Here is a 13,775-nt window from a genome sequence, read left to right on the forward strand (position 1 = left end):
TTCTGCATCGGAATAAACTAATTTACCAAACTACCGTCCACATATGCTAGGTAAAGTTAATCCGATTTTTTTTTTACCAAAACCACTATCTAATAGAAAGATGTTACAAGAGATAGTTGTTTTTGTCCTAAAACCGCTATATGAACTTTTACTGGTATAACCGCTATCTGAGATAACTGTTATGAGACAAAAACAATCATCCCTAGCTTACAGTTATACTGTTATAGCAGTCTTTTCTGATCAAAACCGCTATCTGAGATAGCGATTATACCAGTAAAACCGCTATCTGATCCTCTTTCACAGTTTCACGATTTGTACGTATTTTGTATTGCCCTTGTTGCTCGTTTGTATTCATCCTTGTCATTTAGCCACATGAAATGAAATAAAACGGTTTGAGTGGCTAGTAAACAAAACTTCAAAGCATCACAAACCTTATCCTTCCTTCCTCAAATGCATCATCTTTGCTCTCTATCCCCTCAAACTCCATTACCAACTAACTATTTCCTCTTCAACCCCATTACTAAAACCGATAATCCCACTACTAACAATAACAATAATTATTATTGTTATTATTATGGTTTAATTAGGAGAATTAATCCAGTAATTAAACCCAAAAGAGGAAATAATTATCAAAGGTGGATTTCAAGAGTGGGAAATGATGATTCAGAATTTGAAGTGGATACAAATAAGGCTAGACAAGCTCTTAGTGATCTTGACCAACAGCTTGAATCTCTTTCTGTTAAACAAGTCAATCCTCCTAAAATAAGAGGTTTTTTTCATTCTTCTCTTCTTTTATTTTTGTTTAATTAAATCAAAGTTCATATTATATAGCTAAGTAGCTTTTTAATCAATTACATAATGACGTTGGATATAAAAATTAAAGGGACAATTAACTAAATAATCACGTATTGATTAACGGGGAGTTTTAAGCATGTTAGAAGTTTTTCCATTAAATATTTAGGGAAAGTTGTACAGAATAAGTTAAAATATATAAGGGGGCAATTAACTAAATAATCACGCATTGGGTAATTGAGAGTTTTAAAAATGTTAAAAGTTTTTCCATTAAATATTTAGGGAGAGTTGTACAAAATAAGTTAAAGTATAGTACAAAATAAAAGATATTTTAAGGCGGTGACAAGTGGCATGCAAAGCTTCCTGTTTTAAAATATTAAGATAGATGTTGTTTGGTGTCGAACAAGTGTGGGTGATGGATCATTGTTTAAGGAGATTTCTCCTTGTTTAGACTCTCAAACTTTTTGTCCCTAAAGTAATGCATTAGCTCGAGTTTTGCTTAAAAAGAAAATAAGAAGTATTTAGTTTATTGTACTTTATTTGGAAATAAGTTTTTATGTATAGGGAAATTAATCAATCAAGTTTATATAAACTAATTCTGTTTGGTGTGGAACAAGTGTGAGTGAATACGCACTATAGGAATTTTTGTCTCTAAAATAATGCATTAGCTCGAATTTTTCCTAAGATATTTAATTGATTGTGTTTATTTGGAAATAAGTTTTATGCATGGAGAAATTAATTAGTTGGTGTTTAATTATGTATTACGCTTGCCTAAAATGGGTGGAAACAAGAATAGCACCCGCAAAAATAAAGCCTAATATAGTATGGAGTACTCCACTATGCAACAACTACACATTCTTTAATTTGCAATAGGAGTATAGCTAGAGAAATTGTCTATAGGTTATTTGTTCCTATTTTTATTATAAGAATGTGTGATAATGTTACCTTTTCACATTTATATAAAAAAATAGAAATAAAGAGGAAATCTTTTGATCAATTTCTGAATTTGGAATAGGTTTTCATTTATTTATTTTGCGCGCTTTGATAAATACGTGACATCTAAGTCATATAAAGTACAAGTAAAGTGATCTATTTATTATGGAGTAATAAGAAAAAGAAGGTAAATGGTGATTGGAAATATAATCATGGGTCGAAACTTTTTTGTTCAGTTGTCCACTTTAACGACAGAAAGAAAGATTGATCAAATTCAATTGAGTCTGACTCATACAGATCATTTATCAAAGAATGATTTAAATCATGCATCGATCTATGTATATAGTGATAAATTTACGTACTAAATTATGGAGTAGAACGTAGAGAGGCGGAGACCAACAATTTTTAAGAACAGTTATATATAGTAATAAATACTAAAATATATCACTAAATGCTACTTGCCTCAATGGTTATTTCTAGTTTATTTTCATGTATACTCCTTGGTTTAGGATTCGAAACCTAATACCATACTCTTTTTGTTAGTTTCATTTTTTTCCTCCCCCCCCCCCCTTATTTTTTTAGTTTCATTTTATTTCTCGCCCCCCAACGTTGAATTTCTGGCTCCGTCATAATTACGTAGTTAAAGTTAAATGTCGATAAATTAATTTATAATTTGTTTAATTTGTAGTGGTTTATGAACTAACAAAATTTACATGTTCTTAATGATAATTGCAGCCTCAAGCATTGGCAACTTGAAGGAGCAGGTGAAAAATGAGCCTCCAGAAATAACAGAATCATTTTTAGGATATACAGCTTTTGTATTTTTTATGTTCTCAATATTTTATAACATACTTTTCATAACAGTAATTAAACCATCCATTGATGGACCAGATAAGGATATTCTATCTACTAATGATGTTACTATAGCTTATCGAGTTCCGGATTAATGATATTTTGACCTAGTGGTAAAAACTTGAGGCTTGTATACGATAGGTCAAATGTTTGAATTCTTCTCTCCCGTTTATATTTGTACGATAAGGTTTGTGTATGATGTTACTTGTAATCATTTTTCAACGTTTCATATTCAATATATCTATCGAGAAGCAAACTGAGCGTCAGATTGGATAATGTAGGACATCTTGTTACATATTCTATGCATATCCAGCCTTGTAATATGTAGTCAGGAATTACTTTTGATTATAAACAGTATGTGGTTACTTAGGAGTTATCCTCGAACGGCAGGTTTTCTAATGTATTTTTTTGACTTTTTTACGAGTAAGGAAAAATTTCATTAAAATAAAGTCATACGACATCTATCATCAAATTTTCCCTAATCAAGAACAAGTTTTTTTTTCCCAAATAACTAAATGAGCAAACACCGAAGAACGGCTCTGATATCATGGTATTTGTTTAACCATGAAATAATTTCGACGTCCAAGCATTTTTTGGTTGTATGGAGGACCTCGTTACAAACGTTATATTCATCTTGAAAACTGAAGCTACTCCATGTTCCGGATTGATCTTGATCTTCAAAGTGCATACATCATAGAAACAACACAATTTCCACCAAGAAATACACAAACAACACCCCTCGACTCGATACCAACACAAATGCAGAAAATCTTTCGAAAATAAAGAAGAAATAACTTGATTTTCAAGGGAGAAACATTCCTCTCCGGAGGAGGAAGCATTATAAGACCTACAAAAACAAAATTAAAGGATAGAACACAAGAAAATAAAGCAATTGGGGATTTTCACGGTAAAAATTGATAGAAGTCCCTTAAAAGTATTAATTGAGGCTAGGGTAAAATGTAATTTGTACCTAATTCAATTATATGTAGTACTACTACTCATTATAAATTTTACTCCATGCTTATAACAAAATTATGTAGCATTTTTGTGTATTAATGTGCTGCTCGATTACAATAAAACAAAGAGTTACCACAATTATGGATCGGAGTAATGATACAATACATGTTACTCGATTTCCTTATATGGACCTCCATAAAATATAAGACGACCCCAGTAATCTCCTTGATACCCAACATCAATGCTTGTATATTTATCGCAGTCCGTATATAATTCGGCGGGGACTTGACCCTTTTGATCAGCAAGAACTCCAATTTGGAAGTAAAATGCCGATTGTCTCTTGTCCTTCATGGCCTTTTGACCACTACCCATATAAGGAGGAGTATTTGAATCCGGATTGTCAATCTCTCCGCCCCATTCGACCCGAGAACCCGATTCCGACAAAGATGTAAATAGACTTTTGGGCCAATATCCAACTTGTTTTTTTTTCTGGACCCATCGTTAACCAGCAATTTCAATCACCTGGATTCTACACCTCGTCATCAAAGAAAATGAGTCATATCGTATACAGATCCTCGGAACTCAGTCTATCCTAAGAAACTAATTTAAACTTTGAAAGTACTTAGACTTGTTAATGATAGACCTAAAAATAGTTAAACCAACTTCTTTATTGCACCTGGTGTACAATAAAATATTGTAGGGCAAATTATAAAGTTACACTGATATAATATAAAAGTTATTTATTTTTCAGTGATAGAATTGTTTTTCTTAATAAAAATTATCCCTTTCAAAATCATTCATAATGGGTAAGGATATATATATATATATATATATATATATATATATATATATATATATATATATATATATATATATATATATATATATATATATATATATATATATATATATATATATATATATATATTTCATAATGTAAAAAGTTAATCAAAACATGTTAAAAGTTACTATCAAAATTTGGATAAAAGTTACATCGATATACAATAAGTTTATTACACTAGATACACGCAAGATCTATTAAAGGAGTTACTCTGTAGTCGGTACTACGTTACCTTGTCAATAGACATGGTCGAAACACTTTGATTGTCCCAACCAATATGAGAGTAACTTGTAGGGATTACGCCTAAAGGCACATCAGTCGACACTTGAACAAAGCCCGGGCATAGAAGATTAAAGCATCCACTCGATCCAACCTGTGATAATATTTTCGTCACACCACATTATTGATTTGAAAAACTGATTAGAACATAATTGATTAAATAAACAAAACATTATAATATATATGTGCTCTCTCCGTCCAAATTTAATCATTACAATAGTCTTTTCACGGAATTTTATGCGATAAGTTATTGTAAGCTTATATATTATAATTTCATAGAAAAATAAGCATGTTGGGAGATAGTGAAATTTCTTTTATAGAATCAAGTATAAGAACAACATAACTCCAAATCAAGTATAATGTGAGTAGTTTTTAATAAAGTCAAATGGTAAATCCAATTACAAAAACGTGTAGAAATCTAAAAATTGTAACAAAATTTTCCAAAACTTGCAAATCTAAGTGGGGTCAAATTAATCATTTGTATCACCCATTTACAAGCAAGGTTTTGTAAACTTTATACATAATGAACTTTGTTTACTAATAATATAATGCGTCATTTGTAATTATTTTTTTAACAAGGCTGAATTTGCATAATAAGAAAAAGTTTTAAAAACTAAATATATACTACAAATTATTAAAGCACTTAGGTCCCTATAGACCATTACATAAATTGCATAGGTAACAAAATAAGAATACATAGACCACAACACCAAGAGATGCTTGTCAAATCTGCCTTGTTTACACTACCAACTAGGTGCTATCGTGCAAATCCATTTGTGAGTGTGAATCCCTTATAAGAGATGGCGTAAAAGCAAAGATGATTATGCATTTTTAGTGCATGCAAACCTTGTATTAATACGGAAATTTTCTTAGTGTGTGGTGATATTGTATTAATATTGTAAGTACTCTCTGAGTCTCTTCTGATTTCTCTCTCTTTATGATTATGAAATTCCATTGATTCTCTTCAAAAGCAAGTTAATAATTAACATGGGATTAAACCTCATTTCAATTTTAGTTTTGGGATCGTTTCTGCATGGGATTCTTATTTCTACTACTACCCGATACCCTCGTAGTGTAGTAGTCCCCGCCACGGTTAGTTCCTCTACTCTATCTCTTCCGTTGCGCCTTTTTATTTTAAATACAAGTACGAGATGTTGAATAAGGTGACATATTTAGGATTTTGAAATAGGATAGACGTACACTGTACACTATTAGACAATAACAACGACAATGATAGAGTGACCCTAAGGGTTGGTAACCCTTTCAATATTGAATTTTGATTGGTTATAAATGCATTGAAACTTTACATACATCACTCTCTCTCTTCAATTAATTATGCATATATATTATTTTATGTTATATGTATCTTAGGTGTTGCCAACCCTTAGGGTCAACCAAACATTTTCCCAATAACAACTACGGAGTATGTAGTTACAACTTACCACCAATGGGATGCAGTCCATGAAATACATTTATGTATACTTTATGAGGTTAATTATAATGATAGTTAATGATGTAATTATTTTATTGAAGAATATCAATATAGTTAATTAATATAACTTTTTATTTGTAGAAGGAAAAACATATTGCAACGCACATGTTTAAGGATTGATATTAATTACTTACAACTTTGTACGTACGTACATGTATCAACATTCGACCATTGTAAGGTAATGTTGTTTGGCTGTGCAAAATAAAATAAAATTATAGGACATTAAATTTTGTACCTTATTGACTTTTATATAGTACTCCATATAAATTTTACTCCATAATTATAACAAAATTATGTAGGCAAATTATGCACTCCGTAGCATTTTGGAGTACTAATTTACTACCCACTTACAATAAAACAAAGAGTTACCACAGTTATGGATCAGAGTAATGGTACAATATACGTTATTCAATTTTCTTATATGGACCTCCATAAAATATAAGACGACCCCAAAAATCTCCTTGATATCCAGCATCAATGCTTGTATATTCATCGCAGTCCGTATATAATTCAGCGGGAACTTGACTCTTTTGATTAGCAAGAACTCCAATTTGGCAGTAAAATGCCGATTGGCTAGTGTCCTTCATAGCCTTTTGACCACTACCCATATAAGGAGGAGTATTTGAATCCGGATTGTCAATCTCTCCACCCCATTCGGTCGGGAAGTGATAAATCCAAGGAAATTTTTACTTCTCCCAAGGAAATCCATATTTTTTCAAAGATGATTTCCTTGGAAGAAGTGAATTATTCCTTGGATTTATCATTTCCCCATTCGGTCTGAGAGCCCGATTCCGACAAAGATGTAAATAGACTTTTGGGCCAATATCCAACTTTTTTTTTGTCTGAACCCATCATTAACCACCAATTTCCATCACCTGGATTCTACACCTCGTCATCAAAGTAAAAAATATATCAGTTATTTTTTTTCTAGGTTTTGAGCGCGCGAGCGAATCAGGTCAATTTATATTACAGACTCTCAATCTTCATAAACTAATTCAAACCACCTTAAAGGTAGTTAGACTAGTTAATGATAGACCAAAAAAGAGTTACCCGACTTCTTACCAGGTATACAATAAATATTGTAAATCAAATATAAAGTACCCAAAATGCTTAAAAGTATAATATTAAAGTTATTTAATTGCTAGTGATAAAAAAAATTCTTTTTTAATAAAGAATATCCATTCAAAATCACTCATAATCTATTATGTACAAAACTAACTATGTAACCCTTTAAGAAGCTTATCCATAAAAAAAATTATTTAATAATATAAATGTTGATCAAAACATTTCAAAAATAAGTTACCTAAAAATAAATTTATTATACAACGAGTGAACATAAGACTTATATTATATCATACGAACAACCTTTACCTTTTCAATAGATGCAATCCAACCACTTTGATTTTGCCAACCTATATGAGAGTAACCGGGAGGGATTACACCTAAAGGCACATCAGTCGACACTTGAACGAAGCCCGGGCAAAGAAGATTAAAGCATCCACTCGATCCAGCCTGTGATAATTTTCAAAATAACCATCCGGTGATATTTTAGAAACTTATTACGGGGTACTTACTCTTATTAGAATCATGTCAAATCAAGCCGAGTAAAAAGGTACCAAAACTGATTTTTGGCACACCAATTAATTGAGTATAGCATAGGAAACTGTGCTCTCACAATAAGTGTGCCAAATTCAACTTTGGGTGTGTCATAATTAGTTCCTCACATTTCGAAAGTATATAATTTGTGTTATATGTATATGACATGAAAATACTTACCGTCCACCTTGCATAAAGGTGAGCTTCGGGATCATTGTATAGATTTGAGTTCACCTAAAAAAAACTTTGTGATTATATTTATATTTTTGAAATCATGTGAGAAAATATAAAAGAGTGGTTGAATAAAAGTAAGAATTTATTTTTAAACAATTAAACTAACCATCCATCCGGCTTCAATACTATCAGGTCCATTTAGAATTTTCATTCGAGAGACCGACCACTCATTCCTGTATACTAGAGGTTTCCAAATACTTATTGAAGCGTGCGCACCCAAGAGTTTTAAACCTTCTCCGGCTTTCACTCGGAAACCAGCATTCTGTAATAATCAATAAGAATAAGGGCAATGATAAAGAGTCACAATTTGGGACAGAAAAATTAGTGCTTAATCATATGTGCTTATTGACGTTGGGCAGTCTTAAAATAGGCACAGTCCCTATTGGACAACCATCTTTGAGTCCCAGATTCTCGAGTTTTCTTGATCCACTTTGTAGAGAGGTTATATTTACCTGTATTATTTACACATAATACATCATGATTATATCATCATTAGCCATTATCACATTACGTTAAACATCTAAAGAGTAAATGCATTTGTTATATATGGAATTTCTTGCCCTGAGATGTTTAATTATACTTACCGTAGGAATATGGGTTTTTGACGACCGATGGCTAAAAGCTGGTTGCTTATAGAAATTCACGCAATCATAAACTTGTCCTTTCTCGGTCTGCAAAAATAATAATAATAATAATGAAGTACTCTCTACAAAACGTTGCGAGTTTAAATAAAATTGCGTACTTATTTCTCTGAAATTTCAATATAATTTCGTAATTGTTGAAACAATTTGGTTACAGAACGCGTAAAATTGCTTGGTAATATAAAACACACCTTAATAATAGTAAGAACCGATTGTTGTTTGTAGAACGATGATCCATGTACTCCACACAATAATCCCACAACAATAGTTGATACTATAAAACAACATACCAATGGAGACATAATTGAAGAGATGATGAGTTGATTGTATGAATAATTGAGATGTAGAGTTTCACAAAGCATGTATTTAACATATTCTAATAGGTAATAAATCAACTATTGAATTCACAAATCTTCACCCTGAAGTCCCTAATGGGTAATAAATCCAGTTACCGAGGAAACAAACCAAAAATGATTATTGGTTGTTTTATGAGAGATTATTATAATCTAAACTACTCCCTCCGTCGCTTTTTGTTCATTACGTTTGATATTTTTCACGCGTTTTAACGATTAATTAATTTGCATCGATATTCCTCAATTTTTCATTTAAACAAGATAGATTACGTTTATTTATAATGTTTCCACTTTTATCAAAATTCTGATATTGGGAAATGAGAAAAATTTAATATTCCAATAAAAAGTGTAAGAGGTTAAATGACCCAATGAATTTAATTGGTTAAAATAATAATTGAACACAAATTTTGATAGAATACTAAGTCATTTATGTGATAATATAAGAGGAAATGTAAAGAACGTTTTGAAATACCAAAAAAGTAAAACGTAAAGAACAAAAAGAGACGGAGGGAGTAATATTTAAAACATGAAGTTCTGTATACAATGATGTTACGTGTATAAAAGTTTGTATATGACGGTCTCTTGTATAACACCAACTTCTTGGCAAATAGTTATAATCTCTAATAATTAAAATAGTTAGACATTTTGACCAAACATTTATGTTCCATTAATTATATTTAGTAAGATGATTTTTTGACGATAGGTAAATAATTGATAATCCAAATTTAATAATTTGATTTCACTTTTAAATATCCGAGTCTTGATTATTTTATGCGCAAATTTTTGGCTGTACCCTCATCCAAAACGACGTCATTTTGTGTTGTTTAAGATTAACATTAATATATTGGTATAGAAATGAACATTTACTATTTTGGAAATGAACATTTGTTTATTTATTTGGAAATGAACATTTACTATTTTGGAAATGAACATTTATATATTTATTTGGAAATAAACATTTATCTACTCATTCGAATATGAACGTTTTTCTAATTATTTGGCAATCCTCATTTATTCAACCAATTTAGAAATGAACATTTATCTACTGATTGTGAAACAAGTATTTACTAATTTTAAAATGAACGTAGTTATTTCATTATTATGTTATTATTTTGAACATATATTTTCACATATTGAGCAATTAAAAAATGTCAAATGACATATTTTACCAAAAATTGAACATTGCCTATGTAAAATTGTACTTGAATTACAAGATATTGGTATAAGTCACCCACTTATTTTTCCATATCTTCAATCTTGAATCTTGCTTTTGATGTAGTCTCGGGTTCTTATACTTTTGAAGTTGTGTATGAAGTGTGATTTGAACACAATATTTGACTTTCACGATTTCAACTTCCTCACAATTGTAGGCTGAAAATGAAAATAGTAAGTAAGTTGATATGATTATCACAACTAATTTAAAAATGAACATTTACTGATTTGAAAATGATGAGCATGCTAAGAAAACAAATAGATTAAAAAGAAAGAACAAGGGTTTAAAAGATGCTCAGTAATAGAACAAGACAGAACAAAGAATACAAAAGGTGTGAACAAATAAAACAAAAAGTATGAACAATTTCATTATGAACATTAACCAGATAATTATTATATACAAACAATTCAACAACAACAAAAAAAACAATATAAAAAAGAACATAAAATTTCAGAAGAAAGAAAAAACAGTAAAACAATTAAGAACAATTTTATAATGAAATTAAAAAAGCAACATGAAAGAACAAACAATACAACAAGAAAAATCAAACAATATAAAAAGTAAAAACAAACAATACAGGCGCTTGTAAAAACATAATAGATCAATGAAGAGCTTAATTTCATTATGAACATTAACCAACTGATTATTATGAACAAACAAATAAATAAGAAAGAACAATCAATTCAACAAAAAATAACATACAATATAAAAAAGAACATCAAATTTCAGACGAAAGAACAAACAATACAACAATTATGAACAATTTTATGATTAATTTAAAAAACAACATGAAAGAACTAACGGTACAACAAGAAAGATCAAACAATACAAAAAGATATTACAAACCATACAAACGCTCTAAATCACATAAAAATGATGTGCAAGAAAATAGAGAGAGAAAATGGTATTCAGGCAGAAAATTTCTAAATCACATAAAAATTGATGTGCGCACAAACGTCGAACATAAAAGGAAAAATCTACTGAGTTACCAAAGACATTCTTCTAATCAAATATAAATTCAATAATAAACCACAAAAAAATAAGAAAATCAAAAGCAAAAAAAGGAGAAAAGAGAGAAGAAGTTTATAGCTAGTGGCAACGACAACTTTCTCGTGAAGGATAAGGGCGGCGCAAACGCAAGCGGATTCTCCGAGTGACATTGTTACTCGAGATTAGAAAAAAAAAAATCACATACAAATTAGGAGAGAGAAAAAAAAATTAGGAGAGAAAACCTTTTGGGGAGAGAGAAAACAAAAATGAGAGCTTTCTGATATTTGAAAAATTTATATGCAATGTTTTTGTTAAAAAGAAAGCACGTGATATAGCTTCTTTATTTTATTTTTTAATAAATTCCAGCTGCGCGTCGTTTTTGACGGGGGTACAACCAAGTTGGTTGTACACGGGTATAGCAATTAGGGGTATTATTTTATGAGTCAAGTACACAAGGTGGACTAAGCAATGCCTTGGCCTAGTGGAAAAGATTCCACCTTCCAACCAACAGGGTGGGGGTTCAATCCGCACTAGGGGCACTTTGAGGGAGGGTTCCCATTACCATCCTCCTCACTCTCAAAGTATCTAGCCTGCTAACCTGAGCGGGTTGACCCGTGTAGGGTTCCGACCCTGTAGGGCATTTCATCTTACCTTAAAAAAAGAAGGTACACAAGGTGGAGTTCATGGGCTCACTCGTGGGCTTGTAGGTGGAATTTGCATTAAAAAAAACTGATTTGAGAAAACGTGATATATCTAATTTTTCATCTGTTCATAAATACTTGCAACGTTTGATATTTTTACACTATTCACATATTTCACTTTGATTATTGTTGGTGATTTATATGTCAAATTAAACATAGTCATGTGAGATCTTGTTAGATTCGGTTCAATACTTATTTTCCAAATATCAAGTTTTTAAAATTTTTGCTTAAAGAGAATTTAAGATATTGACGATCTAAATTGTGCATTGGCATGCGTGAAAGTGACAAACATTGCGAGTATTTATGATGATGAATTTTTTTTAACGCCCTAGAATTAAACAAAACGCCATATTTTATCATGAACTTTCCTATCTTACCCTTACTAAATTCCCCCCTATTTACCTTCCCTTCACTGGTAGTCTCTCTCCTCATCTTCGGAGTAGTGTTGGATTGAAATGTCATCAAAATTGTGAAGGGTTGCACTAACTGTAATTAAGTCCACCCCATTGTTTAGACTATCTTAAAATGAGTATCGTCCATGGGTGTAAACTCATTTAGATGTAGTCTATCCTATAGGCTAAATTGAATTTAACTTAGTTTGCCCGTTGGTGTACACTCATTTAGATGTAGTCTCTCCCTATTTTCCGGGATAAAAAGTACAAACTTTCACAAATCGAATTACCTTGTGCACACTTGCTATTGTACGATTATCATCTTTAGCCATTTGGGTCACCCGACAAGGTGTTGTCATGGTTTTCCTTGGGGGAAATGTGGGTGGGGTAGGTGAGGTAGCATCTCAACAACGGAGTTGATGGCCGACCACTTCTTTAGCTCGTTGTCGGAGTCGGGCTAATGGTGGTGCTCCAGTAACTATGGTGGTGGCCTGGTGGTATGCTTTGGGAGAGTGAGAGTTATATTATAAGGAGAATCTAGGAAAAAGCAAGGTTAAGAAACTATGGTAAATTGGTAAGGATAAGATAGGAAAAAGTGGGACAAAGTAGGGCGTTTTGTTTGATACTAGGGCGTCATTTAACAATGCCATTTTTTTTTACTTCGGATTCAGATCGCCTGTTACATATTCCGAATATCCGAAATATTACTCCCTCCGTCCCGGAATACTCGACCCGGTTTGACCGGCACAGAGTTTAAGGGACTTGAATTGACTTATTTAATTTAATAGGTGGTAGTTGATAGTGGGGTATTATTTTAATGTAGTTAGTGGGATGTGGGTTAAGAGGTGGGGTTGGGGGAGAGTAGGGGTTGAATTTTTAATTATTTTTTGTATGGAGTAGGGGGTAGGTGGGTTAATAGGGGTGGAGTGAGAAATAATATAATGTTGTTAGAATATTTCCATTTTTAGGCCCGATAAGGAAAACAGGTCAAGTATTCGGGACGGAGGGAGTATGTAGTCAGGAGATTTTGTTGGAGATCCTTTTTTCCTTTTCAGGTTTTAAATTTCTATGTATTCTCTCTCCGGTGTGCTTTTAGTAACACGTGAACAGTGAGTGGTCTTATATTTTCTGATTGCATGAAAGCTTCTATGTTTTAGCACTACAATCTTTCTTCTTTTCATTTCTTTCTGTTGCTTCTTGGAATTTCTCCTCATATGCCGTCTGTTTTCTTGGAATTGACTTATTTAATTTAATAGGTAGTAGTTGATGGTGGGGTATTATTTTAATGTAGTTAGTGAGAGGTGGGTTAAGAGGTGGGGTTGGGGGAGAGTAGGGGTTGAATTTTTAATTATTTTTTGTATGGAGTAGGGGTAGGTGGGTTAATAAGGATGGAGTGAGAAATAATATAATATTGTTAGAATATTTCCATTTTTAGAAATAGGTCAAGTATTAAGGGACGGCCCGATAAGGAAAACAGGTCAAGTATTCCGGGACGGAGGGAGTATAATT

At 31.7% G+C, this 13,775-nt stretch overlaps 2 protein-coding genes across 2 annotated transcripts; one reads left to right on the top strand and one right to left on the bottom strand.

Moving 5' to 3' along the window:
- Positions 1 to 406: 406 nt before the first annotated feature.
- LOC110801429 (uncharacterized) lies at positions 407 to 2,833 on the top strand. The gene is made up of 2 exons (XM_022006798.2): positions 407 to 769; positions 2,461 to 2,833. The coding sequence occupies exons 1-2, from the start codon at positions 451 to 453 to the stop codon at positions 2,670 to 2,672; spliced, it is 531 nt and encodes a 176-aa protein (XP_021862490.1). The 5' UTR covers positions 407 to 450; the 3' UTR covers positions 2,673 to 2,833.
- An 869-nt stretch (positions 2,834 to 3,702) lies between these two features.
- Positions 3,703 to 12,625, bottom strand: LOC110800991 (uncharacterized). The gene is made up of 9 exons (XM_056826793.1): positions 12,557 to 12,625; positions 12,277 to 12,360; positions 8,561 to 8,647; positions 8,351 to 8,428; positions 8,083 to 8,238; positions 7,923 to 7,976; positions 7,518 to 7,658; positions 4,608 to 4,748; positions 3,703 to 4,023 (listed from the first exon to the last, which is right to left on the bottom strand). Exons 1-9 carry the CDS (start codon positions 12,623 to 12,625, stop codon positions 3,703 to 3,705), a joined length of 1,131 nt encoding a protein of 376 aa, XP_056682771.1.
- Positions 12,626 to 13,775: the final 1,150 nt, after the last annotated feature.

The sequence above is a fragment of the Spinacia oleracea genome, chromosome 4 (assembly GCF_020520425.1).
Source record: "Spinacia oleracea cultivar Varoflay chromosome 4, BTI_SOV_V1, whole genome shotgun sequence".
Lineage (NCBI taxonomy): Eukaryota > Viridiplantae > Streptophyta > Magnoliopsida > Caryophyllales > Amaranthaceae > Spinacia > Spinacia oleracea.